At 41.8% G+C, this 23485-nt stretch overlaps 1 protein-coding gene across 3 annotated transcripts in view; it reads right to left on the reverse strand.

Moving 5' to 3' along the window:
• Nucleotides 1-3067: 3067 nt before the first annotated feature.
• The window catches only part of fgfr1a (fibroblast growth factor receptor 1a), a 43178-nt gene continuing 22760 nt past the window's right edge, over nucleotides 3068-23485 (reverse strand). For 2 of the 3 annotated variants that reach the window (XM_079557420.1, XM_079557419.1), the window contains exons 5-17: nucleotides 23302-23474; nucleotides 18438-18561; nucleotides 16871-17061; nucleotides 14398-14542; nucleotides 11500-11690; nucleotides 10789-10934; nucleotides 10458-10579; nucleotides 9882-9992; nucleotides 8292-8746; nucleotides 7968-8038; nucleotides 7735-7872; nucleotides 4810-4915; nucleotides 3068-4732 (exon numbers count right to left, since the gene is read on the reverse strand). In XM_079557420.1, the coding sequence (XP_079413546.1) occupies nucleotides 4556-4732; nucleotides 4810-4915; nucleotides 7735-7872; nucleotides 7968-8038; nucleotides 8292-8746; nucleotides 9882-9992; nucleotides 10458-10579; nucleotides 10789-10934; nucleotides 11500-11690; nucleotides 14398-14542; nucleotides 16871-17061; nucleotides 18438-18561; nucleotides 23302-23474 (2150 nt within the window). In that variant the 3' untranslated portion in view covers nucleotides 3068-4555. The remainder of the gene's footprint in view (nucleotides 4733-4809; nucleotides 4916-7734; nucleotides 7873-7967; nucleotides 8039-8291; nucleotides 8747-9881; nucleotides 9993-10457; nucleotides 10580-10788; nucleotides 10935-11499; nucleotides 11691-14397; nucleotides 14543-16870; nucleotides 17062-18437; nucleotides 18562-23301; nucleotides 23475-23485) is intronic. The other variant, XM_079557421.1, reaches the window with a different exon arrangement.

The raw sequence follows: 23485 nt of genomic DNA on the forward strand, positions 1-23485 counted from the left end.
GGGGCGGGTCATCTGTCATGGTTGTCAGTAAGCATTGAGAGTCAGTGAGTAATACTGAGGTTCAGGGTTTTGTGTAAACCTGGAAGTAATAAGGCAGTGCTCAGAATAAATCAAGACGTTTTCTGGTAAACAAAAACACAAAGCTATGCGTCTAACAAGGCACAGGAAACAGGCTCCGCATCTGGCTCGTATCAATCACTCACACGCAACAAATGAGGAATTCCCATATGATTTTCTGCGTTTTAATAACTTGCCCACAGTGAGGGCATATAAATACCGAGGTACAAACAATTGTATCGGATACATTGCGTCAGTATTTGGTTAACGTATTGTTATTAAAATAAGCGATCAATATTCAGTTTCTTTCAATGCCTTTCTGAGGTTTCAAAGTGAATCGTCTGCTCGATGTTGTGCAGCACCCACTATCCCCTGCTGGATGGGGCCTTTCTTGAACCTGTGTAGGTTTTCAGATTGGCCGTTCAGGATTCATATTCAACATTTAAACATTTTCTGTGCAAAAAGAGGGAAACTAAAAATCTATACATAAAGTCTGAAATGGAATAGGGGAGTCCTTTAAGTTCTGGGCAGGAGTTATTTCACTTTTTAAGCTGTTTGACCTGAAACTAGTTCCAGCTCAATTGCTTCTCGTTACAATGGAAACAGCTACAGCGGACTGATATAGTACGTGATTTAACTGTTGCCGGACTAACTGTGCGGTTATACGAAAATAATGCCGGTGTATAACCCTACATCTGATCTATGCAATTTCACAGTTATTCATGACAAACAAAAGCTCTTCTTCTAAATCTATAAGCAAAAAAGTAACCAAGAAGTTTAACAGTTGAAATACAGTTGTGCTCAAAGGTTTACATACCCTGGCAGAATTTCACCATAGGCCATCATAGACCTTGTTGACAACAAAAAAGTGCCCCATATGGAGGTGTGCGGAGGTGGTTCACTGATGCCACTGGCTCCAGCAGAATAAAGTGAAGGTCCCGTTAGTGGCCATCTTAGTGTCCTGACCACTGTGGGGAGATCTCAAATGCGCTGTTCATGCAAGACAGCCCAGGAACTTACAGGAACTGGAGGCTTTTTGCCAAGAAGAACGGGCCGCTTTACCATCAGAAAAAAGAGACCTCATCCACAACTACTACAAAAGACTCCATTGATGTTAAAGGGGGCAATAGTGAAAATAACCTTGTGTCATATTCTTTGAAAAAGGAAAACAAAAACAAAAATTCTGCCCGGGTATGTAAACTTTTGAGCACAGCTATGCATGTGCCTGTTGCAGCTCTAAACGTGCAAGATGATAATCCATGAAGATTGATTGTGGAACTTTTAAGACTCTTGCACAGTATGACCCTGAATCAGTTTTTATGCGCGCAGCTGGTACAATGAAGGGCATCAGGTTCATTGTTGCCACCGTGTTCTCAGTACTGCCGCCTCAGATGCCCGAGATTCCTGAATTCCCAAATCAATTTACATACTTCACTCATCAGCCGCCAATCTCTCACCAAAATAACACGGGCCAGCCACTTCTCCTGTCATCTCCTCCACTGATAATGATTTAATCACCGCCCAACTCCCCAAACGCGGAGGCTATAAACAATCAACAAGTGCATTCCTGGCAAAAAATAGATGCAGTTTTGAGCTTTGTTTAAAATACCTTTGTATATCTCAGCAGTGCCCAGTATGTCACGTGTTATAAAACCTCAAAATATTGAAAAGGCTTATGTATATAAAATTCCAAATGACAGGACTCACACTAAGCTGACACAGATGAGAGTGAAGCAGTTTTAAAATAAAGCCCAAAAAGTGCTACCAGCAAGTACAAATCTACAGTATAGTGAAGGCAATTTGAGGGTTAAAATTAAGAGAATGAGTTTGGTGAAGGCACAGACTTTTAAAGCACTATACCTGATTTTCCATGCGCATTCCTGACTTTAGAAAAGCATTCCTACTACCCGGATTAGTTTACGAGCACATTTTACACCTTTCAAGCAGCAGAGCAAGCACGGTATGTTTACAGCAACCATTTCTTTTTAGCATCGGCGCTACTTCTAGGGTTGCTACGTGACTGTCACTTTATTACCATGAACATATAGGGGGCAAAGATGTATTTCACTCTATACGACTAGTAATTGGTTTGAAAATGAGAAAACTCTGATATGGCAGCTTTGAATGGGCGCTGTATCAGGTCAGGGGCAAGTGCTGAAAATGAAGGATCACACAAATATAAATAATAGCCGCTGTAAATATAAAAACACAGAAGGTATGTTTTGAAAGAGGTTAATTAGAAAAGGTTACAAATGGCCCAAGACCTTTGTTCCACTAAACTTCCCTTGTGCCATCTGTCAGATGTGATAATGCCGTCGAGTGGATAGCGCCATTAGCAGGTTATACAGCCTTGGTGCTTCTGTATGTTCTATTCTTACATAGAGCTCTTCATCGTCACCTCAGCCACTGCACACACATGCGTACTTTTATTACCACGCGTTTCTACGTCTTGAAAATATGTCTCGCATAAAAATAAAGTCATTTTTTCAGTAGGTATGAGGTCTGTGTTAAAAAAACGTTCCCATATGCATTTGATCTCACTTGCTTCATAGTGTTTATAATCTCGTTCGTATAATCCAGCTAATAAGAATCAGAAACTAGAGCAGTGAGTGTGCCAATCCCAAGCCTGGATAAATAAATCAAGGTTTAATAAGAATTTAAAATGCATTAACTAATGAGCCAATGTGCAATCAGTATAAAAAACAAAAAAGGCAGTTATTTTGCACCCAGTACAACTTCACAAAATGTTTGATCTTCCACCAGGCCTAGATACAAATGAAATCAGGGCGTATGTGTCTAAAAATAGATCTAAATTGAACAAAATTATGACTTAACTGAGCGTAAATCGTGTCTTAATCAGAAACACACTCAAATGCATTAATAAAGCATAAAATGATCCTTAATTACAATTGAATTATGGCCGACAAAGCGGGTAAGAAAAGTTGTAGCTACATTGCCACTGTGAGAGCTTGTTTTTCAAAGTGGGACAAGGACCGTCTCCTTTTTTTTGGCCCGTTGCGCGGAGACCACACTCCAGGTGATGCATCGACCAGTGGCAGGAGGCCAGAGACGGGCACGGACATCAAGGCTGGTCGGGCTGATAGTTTTAAGTGTAGCTCTAGCTCCTTGCCAAAGCCACTCGCTCTCCCGTAAATTACATGTTTACTGCTTTGGCCAACTCTGGGTGTATGATGTCAGCAAGGCATTACCATATCTAATCAGGCAGCATGGCGCAACAGAAGGTACGTATTTCATCTTCGTAAACATAAAGCACCCCCAGTGACAAGCATATCGGATATTTATAGGCCTGTTTATGGACTTCAAACCCTGAAAGCTGTAGCGGTTTGTTTTTCAATAGCATTTTATTTAATGTAATCCTTTTACGATGACATGCGCGTTCGGCAACCCTGCGTCAGAGGTTATATGGCAGTGAATTGAACTTGTGTTACTCCTTTTACAGTAGAAGGTAAACGCAATGACACAAAGCCATGCACGGTAATGTTAAGTGCATGATGTTGACTGGAGAAAATGGCTATTGCTATCGCTCTACAGACGCACGTACACAAAGAAAAGCTAACTTAAAGTGGACACATCATGCATAATTGTGGCTTATGATTTCTGTGTATGGAAAGGGCTATGTTTGTTTGCAGTAGAAAAATAACAAATTAAAGTAGAAAGGATGGTTCAAAATTCAAGTCAAATACTCCAACAGGTATGTTTTTGACAGCTTTATGACATGGTTAAAATCCACAAAAAGCCAGTTATGCATGATATGTGCCCTTTAAGACCCGGACAACGACATACATTATAGTACAGGCTGTGTCATTAAAAGCGTAGGAAGTTATAGCTTAAAAAGTATATGTTTTTCTCCATACTTGATAACGCACTTGGGTAAATTTCAGGGGAATCAAGCTGCAAACTGGCCATATATCCTATCGTGTAACAACTGCCCCCATCTATATTCAAAAAAACAAACACATCCTCGTACAAAAGAAATAAATCAATGAATGGTAATAAAAATAAGAGTAACGTGTAAATATATATTCATATTTATAATTTTCTAACTGTATTTACACAATGTTGATGAAGAAAAGCAATTTTGAGTCCTTTGATATGGGCAGACCGATGACGGGAAACGCAAGTCAAAAACCTGATATCAATCTAATCAGTCTCTTTGATTAGTTTCATCCAAGGAATGCCCGAAGTGAGAAATGTCAAGAAGTCGTCTCTCTCTTTTTTTTTTTTTTGACAATGTCCAAGTATACGCGTCCAAAATCAAAGTGCCCTTTTCGCATTGTAGCCAAAAAAAAAATAAAAAAAAAATCCCCTCCGAGAACCAAGAAACGGCAGCACCAGTGCTCAGCCCATATGATCCAATGAGTTCATCCAGGTCTGTGTTTAGCAGTACATCATTGTTTTAGCTTCTTTAACTGGGAGGATGGACCGCACGAGGAAGGCAGGGGGCCGGCTACGAAATGTCCTGTTTGGAGATGAGGTATCAGCGTTTCTTGATGGCTGCCCCGTTAGAGTGAGGAGGGAACTTTGGCAGACAGGGCTCCTCGGCACTGGCCTCGTGGGAGAAGACCGAGTCCTCTCCGGAGGAACAGGTAGAGCTGCGCGTGTCGGGGTAACTGGGGGAGTATTGGTCCAGGGGAACAGAGAGCTCCAAATACTCCTAGAGGAAAAGGCGGAACATACATTAATAATATGAATGCTGTCCTTGTGAGGTGCGCTGAAGGGTGTGGTACTGACTTGGTTTGAAGACATGGCCAAGCAGCGGTCCAAGTCCTCCACGAGCTGTTTGAATGTTGGCCTATGAGAAGGGACAGCGTGCCAACAATCTCTCATCATCAGATACCTGCAAAGAATGAAATCATTTAACATTCCTTGCAGAAAGTCTTTGTATATTTTATAACTTAAAGGTGAATTATGCAACTTTTAATTGGAAAAAAGAACAAAAAAAAGAGTTAATATTAATGCGTGTTTGACCTTTCAGTGACCCCCGTGGCTGTATGGGTGGTTAACATGGCGCCTTTGCTTTCCATCCACCCATTATATTTCATGTTTTCAGGGTTTCTGGATCGAATGTATATGTAACCATGGAGACAAATCCATCAGCAGTGAAATTCTACCAGAAACTTAAAATAAAACATAGCACGTCAGAGGCCACTGGGATGAAAGTCAGGGGGCGCCATGTTAACCTTTTAACCCCCGCCTGAACTGACCGGATTTTCTCCAGTGCGGCTTTACTCAAATCTAAAACCTTCTCGACTGGAGAGCCACAATGCAATGCCTCGTTTGAAAGCTAAGACCTACAAAAGTGGTCCTAACTTTTATGTCGCAAAGTTTTTGTCACTTTTTTGTGCTTTTTCCTTTTTTTCGTTGATATTTCGTCACGTTTTCTTATTATTTATTGATTTTTTGTCGCTCTTTTTTCCCTTTTTTTACTAGAGAATATAAAACAGAATAGAAGCGCTTTAATACTACAGAGGAGCAGCACTTCATTACATTTGCAGATGGGGTAAAGAGCTCTTGAGAGAGATGAGCTGTGTGTAGTACGTATTACCAATTACACAACTCTAGGAGCATTCTTAACAAACATTTAAAGCTAGAACAAAAAGCACTACTCAAGCTTTAACCACACTTGAGGTTGTGACTGGATGAAGCACAGTCTATCAACCATGGGTCAGTTAGTCAGAGCTGAGGCAGAGGCTTACATTGCCACAGCGTCAGACAACAACACAATGTCACAACGGGGAGGCACATTTGAATTACCACGTTACTAATTAACACATGCTTATCTCCTCAATCGCCATTTCATTGTTTTTCTATTTTATATCTGACGCAGTGGCTAAAATGGTAGCTTCAGATCACAGAACAGCATGTGCTATTAAGTGTGCTCGAGCTTGTTTTATTGGCAGTCGCACAAACAATGGAAGGAGGAATCGCTGTGTTGCTAGGCGCTTGGGAGTTTTTTGATACGCCATTATTAAGACTGTTTAAACAATGACATCAGTTTAGTTTACCTAAAGAGAGCACTGCCGGCACAATATACTGAAACCTTGTGAGAGCCGATGTAAAGCTTCTCAGTAGATCCTAATATTTTTCCTCATGTCAAGAAAGTCTAGGTTTGAGTGATAGACCAGTTGGGGATTGTACAACCTCAGGAAAAGGAAACTAGGAAAGAAAATCGATTCTGTTCCTTTGCCAAAGAAAATGCAATGTTTAATGAGAGCAGATGTCAGTGTTTTTCTTTTTTTTTTCTTCTTCATTGGAATTTGAAGTTGGCCCTAAAGAACTATGTCAGCATTTCGGTAAATGTCAAGTGCTGGAGCGGAGTCCTACTCATTGGCTCTCGGCAGGGCTGGACTGGCCATCGGGAGCACTGGGAGTTTTCCCGGTGGCCCGACGTACTTTTGGGCCGGTCAGACCAGATGAGGCCTTACTGCACCACACCGGCTCACAATAGAAAGGTCAAGTCCTATAGGCCTGCAGAGCTTTATTTAGATGCAATTACACAACTCATCCTCGAAATCTATCTGGAACCTTTTATACCCCTCCGTTGGCAAACTTTCTTGAGTTATGGTTCCCAGATCATCTCTTTTAATGAGCAATGGCCTCTCGGATATAACATTACTCATGCCTCTCACATCATATTTGCCAATTTAAGTGATGAGTCATCTGTGGATCCTCACAGAACCTAAGGCCTCTATTTTTATACATTTTAGACGCATGCAAAGAGTGCATGTTGGAAGTTGTCAGGTGACCCGCTCTCCGGACCCTCGTGCAGTTTGGAAATAGCCTCTGGTTTCCATTGAAAGGATTTACAAAGCGTTTGCCTTTTTGAAACTTCTATTTTCACTCCACACCTCCCTAACTCCGTGGTTAGTTTACCATTTCATTACCCAAATCTAAAGTGTGATCATTTGGTTGGTTTTTAGAAGTTTATTTGTGTCACAGTCAAGAGAGGAACCTCCCTAATGGAACGCGAGTTTTAAAATTATTTTGTAATTTTACAAATGCTCCAGCAAGTTGTAAATGACTAGATTAAAATTGTGAGAGCTCGGAGGCGTTAGCTTAAATTCCGCAGAAACAACATGCAGCTATTGTCCTGGGTTTTGTAGCTAATATTGTTTTAGTTGAAGAACTCATTGTTTTGCTAATGGCCTCGACTATTGCATTAACTATGACTGACTGTTTATAGGGCTGGTCTTGACCCAAAAGTCCCGGGCCGATTTTCTCTAGGTGTAGATAATCACAGTGCTCCAGTCAGTATTGGTCAGTTTCCTCATCAGTCTCACTTATCTTGGCTTTATCATCAATCTTTTTATTACTCGTTCATTAGTAGAACTGTCTTTAATGGTAGCTTGGCTGGCAAGTCAGACAGCCAAAACAGAAATTATTATTTGACCCAAATGTTGGATCACACGGTTTACTGCTAATCTCTGGCCCCAATCTCAATGTCATGCTCTAAATTAGTATTTTCTTTTTACCACAGTGAATCAGAGTACAAATGGGTACAGTATGTAGTTACTCAGAGTTTGTTACCAGAACTAATAAGAAAATTGGTCTGGTAGTGACAAGCGTCTAAAATTGATTGCATTAGTTGCATGCAAACTATGAACAGCAGTGCAGTGTGAAAAAGTCAGGAGAAGTTGTGTCATGTTTTTTTCTTACAGCTCTTGAGTACATGTGGAAGGCTTGTCCATGCGGTGACCCTCCTTCAGCAGCTTGAACAGCTCCTCCACTGGGACCCCCGGGTACGGAGAGCCCCCCAGGGTGAAGATCTCCCACAGCAGCACCCCGAAAGACCAGCTGCAGACACAACAAATCAGCAATGGACAGGAAAGATGTCTGAGTATTTAACCCTTTGCGAACGAACCATAACGACAAAAACATGTGACACTCACACATCACTTTGGTGCGTGTATATCCGGTCAAACAGAGCCTCCGGTGCCATCCACTTGACTGGTAAACGACCCTGAAAAGTATAAGGTAAATAACTCAGCACTACCATGTTATTATGGCAACCTCTGTGCAATAGACAGAACATGCAGTATGTATGAAATGCAAACAAGTTGTTGACCCATATGTGTGAGGAGTGACAGGAGTTTGACACAAGCTATAAATGCATCAGCTGCAAACATTGATTTGTAACTGTCCAATTGCATCCTCCCTGTCAAATAAATAAATAAATGAATGAATATGAAAACAAAACTGAAACAGGGACTCACATTAGTGGTCTTCTTATAGTAATCGATGTGGTGGATATCTCTTGCCAGGCCAAAGTCTGCTATCTTCATCACGTTGTCTTCCGTTACCAAAACATTACGAGCGGCCAAATCTCGGTGGATGCACTGCACAAAAGCAACAAAAACAACATTATTAGACCTAATCGTGCCGGAAATCTGCGGCTTAGCTCTGTCACTTAATGTGATACTGGCGCACAAAATGAAATAAGTTCTACGGTCAGACGTGTTATTATTAGATCCTTTTACCTTTTTGGAGGCCAGGTACCCCATGCCTCGAGCTACTTGGTAGGCGCAGGACACCAGGTCTTTAATGGACACATTTTCCACTGGGACCTGGTCTGGCTGGTAGCAGTACTCCAGTCCCGGAGGTCGGCGAGCGCGCAAATACTCTCGCAAGTTCCCTTTAGAGGCGTACTCCACAATCACATATAAAGGACCTGTCAAGAATAATGATTATAATAAATATTAGTTAATGCATTAACATCTTATATATTTTCTTTTATGGAAACGACATTTCCCATTTATCCAGAGTGTTGTTGATTTCTGGAGATTTCTTTTTTTTAATTCAACCAGTCCTTATATTTGAAGAGTTTAGTGGTGCTAGGCTAGTGCTAGGCTAGCGCATGTCTATGGTAACTAGTAGCCTGCATTAAAAACAGTCTTACCCAAGCACAGTGCACCTGAGGCAAATCTCTTATAACACCAGACTACCGATATAAATGTCTGTGTTGACTAAATATTTGTTTTAAATATAACCATTTTGCATTTTAAAGTGCTTATATTTGAGCAGCATCAGCTTCCTGGTTGTAAGCTACGCAGCGGCAGAGTGATCTGCTAGTTTACCGGATCTACAGTAGCTTGTTTACCTGCGGCCGGCATTACTACACGTGGAATTCACAAAGGAGCTTTCTACAAATCATATATGGCAACATTTGGAGGACTACTCGATGATTTTGAAGAGGTTTTCTAATGCAGGCTACTAGCTACCATAGACATGCGCTAGCCTAGCACTACTAAACTCTTCAAATATAAGGACTGCATGAATTAAAAAATATATGTATCCAGAAATCAACAACACTCTGGATAACTAGGAAATGAGGCCCCATGTCAAAAATCCTGAAATATCCCTTTAAGTGAAGAAGTCTGTGTCTACTGTATCCAGCCACTACTATAAGTCACTAGAGATTAGGGGTATTTTACACAGGGCTCAGTCACAGATGAAAGAAAAGAAATGGCCTGAACAGAGGTCAACTCATTCTCCAAGAAAATGGATTAGTAAGTGTGACAGCTTATTTATGCTGCTGGCATGCTACGTCTTGAAATGTAGTTAGTGGTTCCACGTTGTAGTAGTTTCCTGAGTAAACAATATTTTTTTTCAGATGGAGTGCGGGGCAGTGCAATTCTAAGATACTTTTTTGAAAGAAATATAAAAAAAAATCTACTAAAACTGAAAACCTATCCATCGGGCCTTTAGTATGTCAGGGTGACACGTGAGTGCGACCTATTTGCCACTGTCGAAGCATTAAGTAATGTGATCAAAGGTGTGTAGGTCATGTCCCCATCTGCTCTCACCGTCCTGAGTGCAGGCACCAAGAAGATTAATGATGTTCTTGTGCTTCCCGATAATCTTCATCATCTCCATTTCAGAAATCAAGTCCGACAGGTCTTTCTCTGTAGCATCAGCTGTGGAGAGCGGGAGAAGCATCAGATTAGGGACTAAATTCATAAAATGGTTGCGGGGGAGGGAAGAAACAAAAAAAAATCAAGTAAGAGTAAACATGACAAGGAAAGTACATTATCAGGGAAGCTGTTGGCCATTGTGGAGAAAACGCCCTCGAGAAAACCACTTAGAGAACAAGGCTATAAAGGACACTTTCCTTCCATCTTCGCCCCTCTCTCTGCAGAGTTTTAATGAACACTGTGTAATAACGAGAGGTGAAGAGTCCTCATAAATTCCATTCTGTGTTCCCATTTGCTCATTGGCTGATAACCAAACACTCATATCAAGTCAGTGCAATTTTAGTGCAGCTAGCCTCTTATTCCCTGCTATAAGAAACTGACTCTTTTCATCTTTGCTAACGTTTTCTAGTACACCCTAACATGGCAGATTTCATTCAACATCGGAAACAAAACTAACCAGAAACGTACCTTTCAACATTTTCACAGCCACTTTGGTCACTCGGTTTGGTTTCTCCTTATCGAGACCCAGAGCCTCTCCCATGACCACCTGACCGAAGCAGCCTTCACCCAAGGGCTTCCCAAGTACAAGCCTTAAGTGGGAACGACATGAAAACTACATTAACGCACGGATACATTCGGCACAGTCTGAAAATGCAGCCTTGTCGATGAGGAAATATATTCATTATGGTCATTCCGCTACTTGGACAAATGAATCTCAAGGGAAATGTATTCAAGTTACGACATCTTTCTTTCACCAGTTCTGTCAATCTCCTTCTATCATCACAAGATGCACACGCACCTGTCCCGGGCCAGTTCCCAGCGTGGGTCTTGGGGCAGCTCGTACTCGGACACTCCGGATAACATCGGGGAGCCGCTGGAGGAGAGGCGGGATGGGCGCATCAGCATCACCCCGGAGTGGATAGAGTTGCTGGACTCCACAGAGACCTAATGTAAAGAGCAGTGACATTACTCTCACGAAGCGGGACGTCCATCAGCCGCTTGTCAAAGTATTTGCTGAACTAGAGGGAAACTGTAGAGAACTTACTGCGCTTACTCTCACCAACCTGATGGACAAGTGGTTACATTTATGCTAAGTATGGACAAACAACACCGAGAGGCAAAAATGCAATATATATTATGGAACAAAATAAGTAGCTTGTTAAGTGTTTATTTTGAAATGTACTTGACCAGATTATGTCTTGATTTGGGACTAGAGCTGAAACTGTGGTTGTAGGGGGGATTCAATTTATCTTAATGTATAAATGTATAAACTGGTTTAAGCCATAGGATCAACCAAAAGAATTGGGGCTATGCTTATTATGTGATCAACTTTAACTTGAAGTTGTATTATCAGATCCAAACAAACAATTTTGAGACATTTTGGGAAATATAGAGGGAATTTTATCAATGAAATAGCCATCAATAAACATAAGAAAAACCCTAAACCAACTACAACAAAGGCCCTAAGCTATGAAGTAGTTCTGCAAACCCCCTATCTACTTTCTGTTACCTGTCTGCGCAGCGGGAGTCGCTTGGCCAGCTTGTGCACTGCCTGCTGGCTGTTGAAGTCACTTTTCTTGGACGAGGCACGGATCTTTGCCATGATGGCGAAGACAATCATGATAGCGATGAAGAAGAAGCCCACGCAGTAGATGACCACCTCCAGATACATGTGGTTGGCTGGAGGGTAAGTGGGTACTGCTACATAGGGGAGGCCGGGGCGAGAAGAGTGTCAGCAAAACAAGCAAGCGGAGCGTTTTTACACGTACAGTACTGTGCAAAAGTTTAAGTCAAATTGTTACCGACGCTGTAAGGTTATCCGAGATGAATGACTTTGTTTCAGGTGGTGCCAGGGGCGTGACTACGGGGTGGCCAGGGGGTAACATGGGAACCTAAGAATCTGATTGGTCAACCTGGGTGAGGCAGTGTATTAGGGAATCAGAACGTTATCACTAAGGTATAACAAATATGGGGAAATTATAAATGAGAACAAACTCATGTATGTATATTATCAAGAGGAAGACTTGCATAACTAAGAGCCTCTCTGGCCACCCAAATGAAAAATAAGCTTGGACACGCCATCATTATTTTGTTTTTCTAAGCTTTAAGCAGTTTCATGGTCCAATGGCATGGTCAATGTGACTCGGAAGATATTTTGAGTGAGGTTTGGGCACAAAGAACCAGTGCCTTGGCAGAGGTCTACTGCCTCCAGGTGCCTCTACATCATAAGGTGTATTAAAACCACATGTTGAACCTTTTGTACAGTACTGCACATAAAATATTGAAAAATGCACACCCACTCATCCGTGTCTAAAAAGCAGAACCTTTGATGAAACACAGTAAAATGTGCCATGAATTCAAGCTATAAATGTAGTCAAATCTCAATAGTTTACAATCTGTGACTAAACGTTTGCAAAGGAACCGCCTTTTAGACAAGGCCTTAACATTTCACACGTTATTGAATTTTGTTTACTTCACATTTCATAACTCTTTGTGCATCTATGAAAACAACATTACAAATCATAACGTCTAACAACCTGCGATAAGGGTCATACATGTCGGCATGTTCGTTTTGACCGCATTTGTGAAGCATTTTTAAGTGTTGCGTGATCTAAACATCTTGAGCGTGATGAATTGTGTTTTTTTCCTCCCGTTCAGTGAAAACACCAGCATTTATTAATACCAGTGCTCGGGGTGTCATCGTTTCCATGTTAAAAGGTATCGTGCAAGCGTTGGTCTGGGATACGGCTTCGTGGAAGAGAGCGAAACACAATATGTCAAACAATTTCGGAATTGTTTAAAATCAAACATCTGTCTCTCCACTGAGATCATTCGACTCCTGAGGTGCTGGCACTGGGGCCTTTCGTTACTCCTGAATTGTCCAAAGAAAGACTGAGTACATAAGCCCATCAAGTGTAGTACTGGTATTTTTGTTTTATCTTTCATACAAGTCACAAATAACAAGTAACTCTTTAGATAATCATACTTTAAAGACTTTTTTACCTTCCTCCATTCTGAGGATCTGATGCCCTGCCACCCCACTTAGATTTACAATGGCTCATTCTCTGTTAATAGCCTGTGGTCACAACATATTACATTATTAATTTGATTGCTTTATGTCGGTGGCTAAAGTCATTTGTTGAAAACCGCCGCTGCAATTATCCCAAACCGCCGCTTCAATACCAACAACAATGTGCAATCACACCCCGAGACGAAAACACCCACTACACAAGTGCGCTGCGCTTGTGCGGAGAGGCTGACTGACAAGCGGCTTGATAATTGCATAAATTCCCCATTCCGACCCACGCGAAAGGGACCCCCTTTAGTTCAGAGAGGCAATTATCAAAGCTCACAGCAGGAAATGACATCAGCAATGCATGTCATTTGCCCGGCTTGTCAGAGAACATCAGCTTTTCACCGAATCAACGCCAATTAAAAGAGCAGAGAGTACAGGGAGTTCAAAGTGGAGTCTCGTTAGAGCTGCCAAACAACCCCTGAGTGATACTGACGTCCCTCTACCTGCCTCTGACCAATAAATGTAGTCAGCTTGTTTAAGGCGAGACACTACAGGGCACGGGGTGACTGTTTTAATATTTCAGGATCAAGAGTGTTATTGATTTCTGGAGATATATATATATATTTCTTTTTTTTAAATTCCTGCAGTCCTTATATTTGAAGAGGTCAGTGGTGCCAGGCTAGCGCTAGTCTAGCATATGTCTATGGTAAAAAGTAGCCTGCATTAAAAACCTCTTCAAAATCATTGGGTAGTCCTCCAAACATTGCCTGTTGAATGTTTTAATACTTTTAAGACAAAGGGTGGGTATAACCAACAAGCTCAAGGCACAATATATATCTCACTAAAGTGCTCATATCCCGATCCCCGTTAAGAAAAAGGGTATTGGTAATACAGTGATCAGAAGGTTAGCGTCAGCATGCATATTAGGGCAGCATACCTCTAATAACTTCACGGTATGGTGTGAAGGATCTCATGTAAAATACCATCAAGTCCCTCTTTATAACAAAGGGAGATATAATTTTAAGCTACACAAAAGCTGCTAAGGATGCTGTCTGTTTCACATCTGGATACAGTTCATACCAAAGGTTTTTCTGTAGTGTCTCGTCTCAAAACGTAAGTCATTGTAGTATTGTTTGGCATTCTGAGTTACATAAATACAGCAGAGCATGGCACGAATGCTCCCATCTAATCAGATTAGATGGAGTGGGAGCCATGCTGAGCATTTGGCAAAGGGAGAGTTTAGTGTGACTTGCCCTGGCTTCCCCACACATTTTTCTACAGAGCTGAGGTCAAACAAACCTCGTTCTGACAAATGTGATAATGAACGGCCAGGCAGGAGTGAATAAAAGACATAAAGAAGAAAATATAGAAGAGAGACAGGACCACTGATACCTTCAAAAATGGTCAACCATGCAGAGTGATGAGAGTACCCGATAGAATTGCCCGCCAAGCAGGTATACTCCCCAGCATCCTCAAAAGACACATTCCTCAGTTGGAGGACTTCCATTTCCTTGTCCGTGGTGTTAAGGCCAGCGGTCTAGAAAATAACAAAGGAGGCAGACCCAACAAGAGGCCCAAGAAGAAAAAGGTAACCATGAGTAAAAGCTTTTGAAAGAGAGAGAGAGATGAGAAGAGAGGGGAGCGTTGTTATTCTCGATCCAACACCATCGGCCCCGAAGGCACCACCAAGAGCCCCCTGTAGAGGACTCTGTCAGGGAGAGCCCTCCAGCCTGTTAGTGGAGAAGCTGGGTTAGAGGAGTCCAGACCTGGGCTATCCCATCACCACATCAACACCTCATCTCATCTCTACATGCACGAGATGGTCACCATGGAAAGATCCGCAGCAGAACAGCACACAAGCACATCTCCATTCACTCACACAGGAGCCATTTCCACCACATCTGCACTACTTTCACTTCATTTGCTGAAATGACTCTTTATTTTTGGATACTTTCTCTTCGATCACTACTTAGCATTCAGAACTATTGATACTATGGATAATGTTTGTATTTTCCCGTTAAAACAGAGCATACCAAAAACCAAAATAATCGCAAATTAGGAGCTAAGACACAACCTAAATTCCAGTTCAGAGTACGCTATTGAAAAATAAATTGAGGCTGGCATCTACTACCACGACTACCACCTACTATCCAGTACCAGGGCAAGCCTCACGAAACCGGAACAGAATACCACTTCAACTATTTCTATTTACTGCAAGTCTGAATCATACTCCGGTGGAAAGTGGGCTCATAAAAACAGTCGACAAACACCAGTAGGAGGAAGATGGGTAGGAAGAGGTGTGGTAAAAAAAAAAAAAGAAGAGCAGGAGAGCGGCAGTAATGGAAGAAGATGGCAGTGAGGCCCTTATTAGGAGGGCACAACTCCGGCACACACAGACAACATAACCCAGGGTCTAAACACTTTCAACCGTTCTGCTGGGAATTTTCCATAGCGTCATTTACAGTCAGGAGAACCGAGGCAGTAGAGGAAAAAAAAAAAAAAAAACGAGGGGAGGGAGGAGAGAAACAGCTTGACTAGGGGGTTGTACATGGCCCTATGCTTCCACTGGGGCTCCTCTGATCTGGACCATAGCAGCAGCAGCGGCGGCGGTGATGGTGGTGGTGGTGGTGGTTACCTGAGGGCTCATATCTGGTGACAGTCAGCCAGGCCGACTGATTGGCCTCTCCTATATAATTGGACACTTTACATGTATACTCCCCGCCCTCCTCCTCAGTCACATTGTAGAGGGTCAACACCTGAGCGTCCGAACTATTGACCCCAGAATGCTGGAAATAAACAACACGTTATGGGCACAAGACATAATCAAAATCAGCCAAGTCCAAAACATCCTGGGCCCCTTATAAATGTAAAAAAAGAAAAAAAAAAAAACAATACCTGTAGAGTACACATTCATTTTATGATATAAAGTTTCTTCTTTCTTTTTCCTTAACCCAAGGACTTTTGGCCCTGGCTATGTCTTATAACGTGAATGCAAATTAAGTGGTTTAACCTCTGACCTCCCAGAGCATTTTCTCCAGTTCGGCTTTATCCAAATCTAAACGCTTAAAAAGAAAGCATCAAAATAGCAACAAAAACAAGGGTGAAAATGCAGCAAAAAAAGTTACAAAAACGAGGCGAAAAATAAACAGACAAACAATGAAACAAACAACGAAAAAGTGACACAAGAACGTGACAAAAACGCAAACAAAAAGCGACAACAAAAAAAAGTGCCAGAAAAGCAACACAAATGCAACAAAAAAGCTTCGGTCTTAGCTTTCAAATTAGGTATTACACTGTCGATCTCCAGTCAAGAACGCTTTACATTTGGGAACTGGAGAAAATGTGCTCAGTTAAGATGGGGGTAAGAGGTTAATAATAATTAATAGGGCTGGGACAAAATATCGGATCAGATCGCAATACCATTTGGTATTATCAAGTATCGAAATACTTTCAATACTTGTGTTTGGAGGCATTTTTATCATACACTCCTTTGTTATCCAGGAACAGCACTTTGTTACATTTTGTGTTAAAGTACTTTTTTGTCTTGACACTTCAATAAATGTCATATTTGTTTCTTTTTTAAACTTTGGACACATAAAATATCACTTATCATAAGTACTGTATTGTGATACGTCTCGGATCCGCCCGAGTATCGTGATACGTATCGGATCGTGACAACAATAACGTCCCAGCCCTAATAATTAACCAATTTAATCACACTAGGCCTAATGATTAAGTTCTACATTTATGCACTCACTCAACAAATGTTATGGCTTTAATTAGAATTTAAAAGTGAACAACTCAATATATTACAATTGCTGCATTATTCGTGAGCATAAACTGCTGCGGGGCATTATTTTCCTACCTTGAGCACTCGGACGTATGGAAGGCCGTTTTTTCCGACGCGGCTCCCGTTGATCTCGATGTGTTTGAGCCACTGGATGTGCGGCTGAGGGTCACTGAACACTTTACACTCGAACTCCACGTCGCTGCCCACCACAGCCGTGCGGTTCGCTGGCAGCCCGGCCTGAAGGATCGGCCTGTGAGGAGAGCGTTCTGCGGAAACGGGCACAGAAATAAAGTCAGACAATTGGTCGGGGTCACATTCTAGTGTTTGGTGCCTTTATTTCAGATGGAGCAGCGGTGGAAATTTACTGTAGATTTACATGCAGTAATTTCAGAAGTCTTCTAATAACTTCTATTTTATGATGTAACAGATTATCCAACAATTATGCTCTGAAGTAAAATTAGAAAGACAAAAAATATGAAACAAGAAAACACAAAATGAAAGACTATTAATAATACAATGCACTATAATAAACAGAGGGGAATGAACACACACAGCAACTTCAAAACTAAAAAATATCATTTATTTGCTTTAGTTGGAATTGGATCTTCAGATTCACTAGATTAATTGCAAGTAATTGGATCAAGGTTGACAGGTTGTATCAAGCTTTTCCAAACAAATGACGCACAAAAGGGAGGAATGCATGTATTCATTTGTGACCTACAGCACCCCGTCTCCTCATCCTTTGATCATCACTCTGAGGTTGTTTATTCACAGCTCGTCTTCTATACAAGCATCAACGTGCCTTCTGCGTTCATACCGCTACTGTATTTAACAGGGAAAAAACATTTTGTCCTGAGAAAAGAAAAGTCCCTGTGAAATCGCTCTACCACAGCTGCTATCAGTCGCTGCTCAGAGTCGAGGGCAGAGAGCGAGAGAGCGAGAGAGAGACCATGTGGCTTAAAAATGGGAGCTCAGTTACGCAGCTCAAGTCCTGCTCCCACCTTATAACATTTTTTTCTCATCAACAAAAACTTGCAAAAGTCTTGTCATGTTTCAGTCACCACAGAGCTATTTGAGCTGGTCACCGTTACAGCCATAAAAAGATTATCAAAGAAATGATTTTGTTATCTGCATCGTTGACGAAAAAACATGGACCACATGGAATGTGAGCGTGAGATCTTCTTATTCAAGACTGAAAACAACCAATAATCTCAGCAAAGCTTTATGTGCATAATCTTGCACAATATAATGCTAGCCTCATCTCAAAACACCAGCAAAAATAGGAAGATGAGTGCTTATAGTAATTGCAGGTTTGTTTAATCTTATACCGTCTGATACCGTGTCATTTAGAAAGTTAGGCTGTAATTTCTTTCAGGGAAAATAATTGCTGTTTCCACAGCTATGCACAAAGTGTGATTATGAATCACTATAAATAGATGAGATCAAGTCGAGTGTCTTGCGTTAAATATAATGTTCTTCAAGATGTGCGTTATGGCCAAGAGTGTGAGGGTAAACTTTTGGAAGAGATTCAGAAAAGTATATAAAAGTAAAGTACAAGAAAAGCTAAATAAGCAAAGATCCAGCTGTAAACAATATTTGCTTTGCGTTTCAGAGAGTATAAAATAACAAGGTTTCCACTCACCGACTACATCGAGCTGGTAGGTGTGGTTGATGCTGCCGTACAGGTTCTCCACTACACAGGTGTAGTTGCCCTTGTCTGAGGGAACGACTGACTCCATAATGATGGTCCCCACCTGGTCCCGCACCTAAGGACAAAAAGTACAGTAGATGGATATCATTAGATATCATTTACTTTCTGTCCAATAATCTGGTTTTCTTCAAAATCTTGCTTTTCTTTAATTGCATAAACCGAAACAATACAAACACAAAAGGCGGCAGAGTGACACCAGGAGCCTCAGCACTCCTCCCCTTCAACCCAGCACAAAAGTCAAACCAAACACCCTGACAGGTTGCTTGCGCAGCATTGACAGACGGGTCAGAGGACAAACATCAATATAGGGACAATAAAGTACACCTTAACCGAAAAGAGGAGAAATTACTCTGGAGCATGGCGTCAAGGCAATGTATGTATGTGTGCAATTCATTTAAATATGATGAAATATGATGATTAAGTGTAACGCTTCCTTCCTGTCAACACCCAGTGTTTGACAAACTGGATCCTAACAAAGCACAGGAAAACGTTTCATACAAAAGCACAGGAAAATGTTTTATACACATCTGCCCAAACCTGTCTCAGTCTTATTAGCCCCAACTGATGTCTGGCTCTTTTTCCGAGACATGTTATAATTTTTTCTTCCATAAATCCGCCAAGACCGGCAGTGTGTGATTAACCAGTCACCCTCTAAGGCAATGGCAACATCAAACATGCATACACTACCCCAGCCATACAGCGTGCTCATTTAGCTGAAGCGCGAGGAGGGAGTCCAGCTGCCTACTGCCAGATGTGTTGTGCTTGGCTGCATGCATGTGGTCTACATTACTCGATTCCTCCGTACAGACGATAAGAACAATAGACGCCTGCCCATAAAAGCGGAGTGTGGGTGGAAAGAGAGATGTCCCATACGCCGATGCAGACTTTTGCACCTAGACTGAAAGACTGTAGCCAGATGGTGAAGGCGCTGCATGGTCTGGTTAACTCCACAAAGTGAGCCTTACTTAATAATTGCAGAGTTTTATGGCTTACTGTAATTAGGGAAGCTTTAGTGTTCAGGTTTAGTTCTGGAGATGTATCATTTCACAGAATGTCGGCTTTTATTTTACGCGCTGGATGTTTGTCTCCCAATATTAAGATACTAAAGAATATGTTAACAGCAGCAATAATCAGCATCCGTGTAGTGTCAAAATCGTTTCTAATAGTACTTTGTCGAGTGTTTCCCTTCAGTGTGGGGAAGGGGACATTGATTTCATTTAAAAGTTTACTGTCGTTTTACTATTGTCATTTTAATGTAAGATTTAAATTTTAGAGAAATATGGAAACAGATGTCATGGCGATGTGTAAACATACAGCAACCTCCCTTTATTTTGTGTGTCTTCGCCGTGTTTTTGTGGGGATTGGTGGATTTTTTTTTACAGCAGAGAGTCCATTACGGTTCAAAAGTAAGCAAACAGCTAGCTTATGAGCTAAGGACATTTGAGACCTACACATTTCTTCTTCTGAGACACAGAGTCACAAGAGGAAAACAAGGAAGGGACAAACAAGGAGGTAAGGAGGTGAGACTCAAAGCTAAGCCACACATGCCCTCCATTGTTCTGGCTAGTGGACGTTCACTGGAGAATAAAACAGATAAACTACTCAGACCTTCCCAGAAGATGGTGAAAGACTGTTGTGGAGCGGAGGGAGCTGCGCAGGAGGAAGAGGAAGGAGGAGGACACCCAGGAGACGCTGCACCATTTCAGAGGATCAGGAGACTGAAGGCAGCCAGCCAGGTTTCCTCCGGGTGCTTCAATTTACCTGACCTCCAAAAACATGCTAGTCCTGAGTCTCTGCGACCACTGTGGGCCAACCTGACAAACACCTGAACACTATTTCGTTGTACACTTGTACAGTTACATAATAATCTGGCAATGGTAAATGGACTCAACTTATATAGTGCTATCTACCTTTATCAGACCGAAAGCGCTTTACAGAAAGGAACCAGTCACCCATTAACTCTCTCATTCATACACCAATGTACGCAGACACTGGAGGCAAGTAGGGTGAAGTGTCTTGCCAAAGGACACAACGAATGCGCCATGCTGCTGTGTGCGCTCGAATCATTTCGAATTGCACAGCAGCCTGGGGACCATGGCCGAAATTTTCGCGTGGATTTGGGAACCAATCACAGAACGAGGAGGGACGGCAAGAAAATGACGCACTATTTGATATATGGAAGCCTGTAGTTTATTTACGGATAAAAAAGAAAAAGTTTATTTACGGATAAAAAATGACAGCAGCAGACGTGATGGTATTTTTCGATCAAGCTTTAGGCCGTGTTCTAGATTATTTATCTCAAAGGTTTACAGCGGGTACGTCATACGTCATCTCATACGATGATACGATTGGCTGTGGCTACGTGCAGACGCATGATAGACATTCGTAGCGCCCAATAAACGACTATGGACAATCGTAAACCACACCTCTCCTACGAGAAAATGAATTGGTGGCGTTAGCCAGGCTAGGAGCTGGCAATATTTAGTGCAAACGTGTGCATGTAAGTAAAGTTGTTATTGTGTTGTGACAATGACGTGTTCAATTAATAATAAAAAACATCCAACAAAAACAATTTCACTCGTGGTAATAGCAGTTTTTTGTAGTTTTGTCATTGACGGTTTAGACGGTAATTGTACATAGGCTTCTAAACAACCAAAAACAACATTGTATTGATCTTGTATGTTGACCAAGGGTGTAATGTTAGGTTTGAATATTGGGGGGGTTGTAACCCCCCCTATCCCCCCCACATTTTACGCCCATGCGACGATGCATTATCCTCCTCTAAACTGTCAGTTTGTAGGGCTGAGGGAATCAGTTTACCTACATTCTTTGAGTAAGAGTTAAGTTTACAGTGCAGGGTGGAGACAGAGGCAGCTGAGAGGAAACTCCTAAATACGGTCCAGCTGGGGAGTTAAGACAGGCTGTAGTAACATGGGACAGGGCTGGACTGGCCTGCACATGATGGGATAAGCAGATGGAGAGGAGATGTTTCCCGACGTTAGTATCCCACACACCTGTGCAAGTGTCGCCTCGAACCGCACTCAACACAACGCAAAAAATACATAAAACTACAAGATTTACTGCAACCAATAAACACTTCACAAAGCGCCACTTCACAAAGACCCAGCAAGAAGGTAGTTCGTATGTTCACTTTCAGAAGAAGTTATTTGCAAAGATAAGACGATATCAGTAACTGTTATCAGCAGTAAAATTTAGTGCACAACCAGAAGTGATAAAGAGGGGGGAGCAGAAACACACTCCTTTAACTTACGAAACAAAGTAAACATGACCGACCCAGACAGCTGTAAAATGCTTTATCAGCGTTACACATTATCAGCATTTAACAACAGCATGTTTGAAATTGTCAGCCTGGAAATAGGGTGTCAACAAAGTAAGACACGAGGGGATTTAGCAATACGGATACGGCGTTGTAATAAAGATATTTTGGCGATGTATTGTGCAGCCCCTAAAGGACATAATTACAAAGCACAAGATATCAACAGGAGCTTGGAGCTAGCGGTAGGATAAACCATCTTGAGGCTTTCTCAATATGGCACACCATGTTGTTGGAAGCATAAGATTTCCACTTGCATTGTTTTTGAGGTTAAACATGAAACTTGTCTGGGTCATCCACTTTGCTTACAGGGAGGGTCTGGTGATCAAATGCAGAGATGAGATCACCAACACCTCCAAACAAACGGGACGAAACGCTACGCTAGACTGTGCAGACATAGCTCAAGGGTCAGTCTCAAGTCAATTGTCTCTAATTCTGTCCTTTCGAGTCAAACAGGAAAGTCCCATTAAGTCTTTCGCAGGGCCATATAGGGGACAGACTGCACTGATGTTTTCATAAGCAATGGAAACTGGAGCACACGGAGGACACCTATGGAGACAAAGGGAGAACATGCAAGCCCCACAAAGAAAGCAGGACCTTCCCATTGATGCGGACGACCACACGTCATACTGGGGGGGGGGGTGGCCTAGTGAGTGGGAAGTAATGCTGTGCTCCACTTCAGCTGATTTTGCATCTACCTTCTATGCTCTAACATGGGCAACAAAGTCCGACCTGGACAACTGGAACGCTGAAACTCGGAGAAAACGTTTGATCCTGGTCAGATTAGGGAAATACTTTTTTTTTTTACACTCTTTAGACGTTTTCTAGCGGACTATAAGCACGCACAAATAATGTAAAGTCAATATAAGGGATGTTTTCACAGAGCTGATTGACCACCAAAAGTAAAAAACAAACAGCATATAGCTTTTAGCATGAAGCTAACGTTAGCATGGTTAGCATTCTCTGTTATTTATGTAGGCTATTCATGGGCGGTTGAAGCACTTTGCTCCTCACAAACGTCTCCGTATATTTATTTGGTTGGAAAGACATCCATAATTCAGCATTTGTTAAAGTAGTGGTGGAGTAATAGGTGAAAGCCTTTTTTTATATTCCTCTTAGTTTCCCCCTCCACTGTGGCCTTTTGTGGGCGTTCCCCAAGGCGTCTAATCTGAATGCTGTTGACTACTATGCCACTCTGTTAAATCAAAAGAAAAAAGCTATTTATATTTACAAGCGGTTGAAGCAGCGTCAAATTAAACACAAATAGTTCAGCCCACACCAATAAATACTGCTTTGTTTGAATAAACCATTTCAACACAAATGTATAGATTCATTCCAAAGACCTCTGTTATTTTGCATAGATTGTGGCTTTTTGCGGTATGAACTACGTCACCTGAGGCTAGGTTAACTATAACATGGCGATATGTTAAGCAGCTGCAGCTTAAGACACATAACACAAACCTTGAACCCTCCAATGCGATGGTCTCTCTTGAACTCCTTGCCGTTCTTGTACCACTTCAGAGTTGGCGTTGGGTTACCGCTGGCCTGACAGCGAAACTTCACAGTCTTACTGGCTGGGACTGCATGGAGCTTTTTCTCCATCTTCCCTGGTTGGACCCACTGAGGAGGCATAGCTAGTGAAAGG

The sequence above is a fragment of the Gobius niger genome (assembly GCF_951799975.1).
Source record: "Gobius niger genome assembly, chromosome: 1".
NCBI lineage: Eukaryota > Metazoa > Chordata > Actinopteri > Gobiiformes > Gobiidae > Gobius > Gobius niger.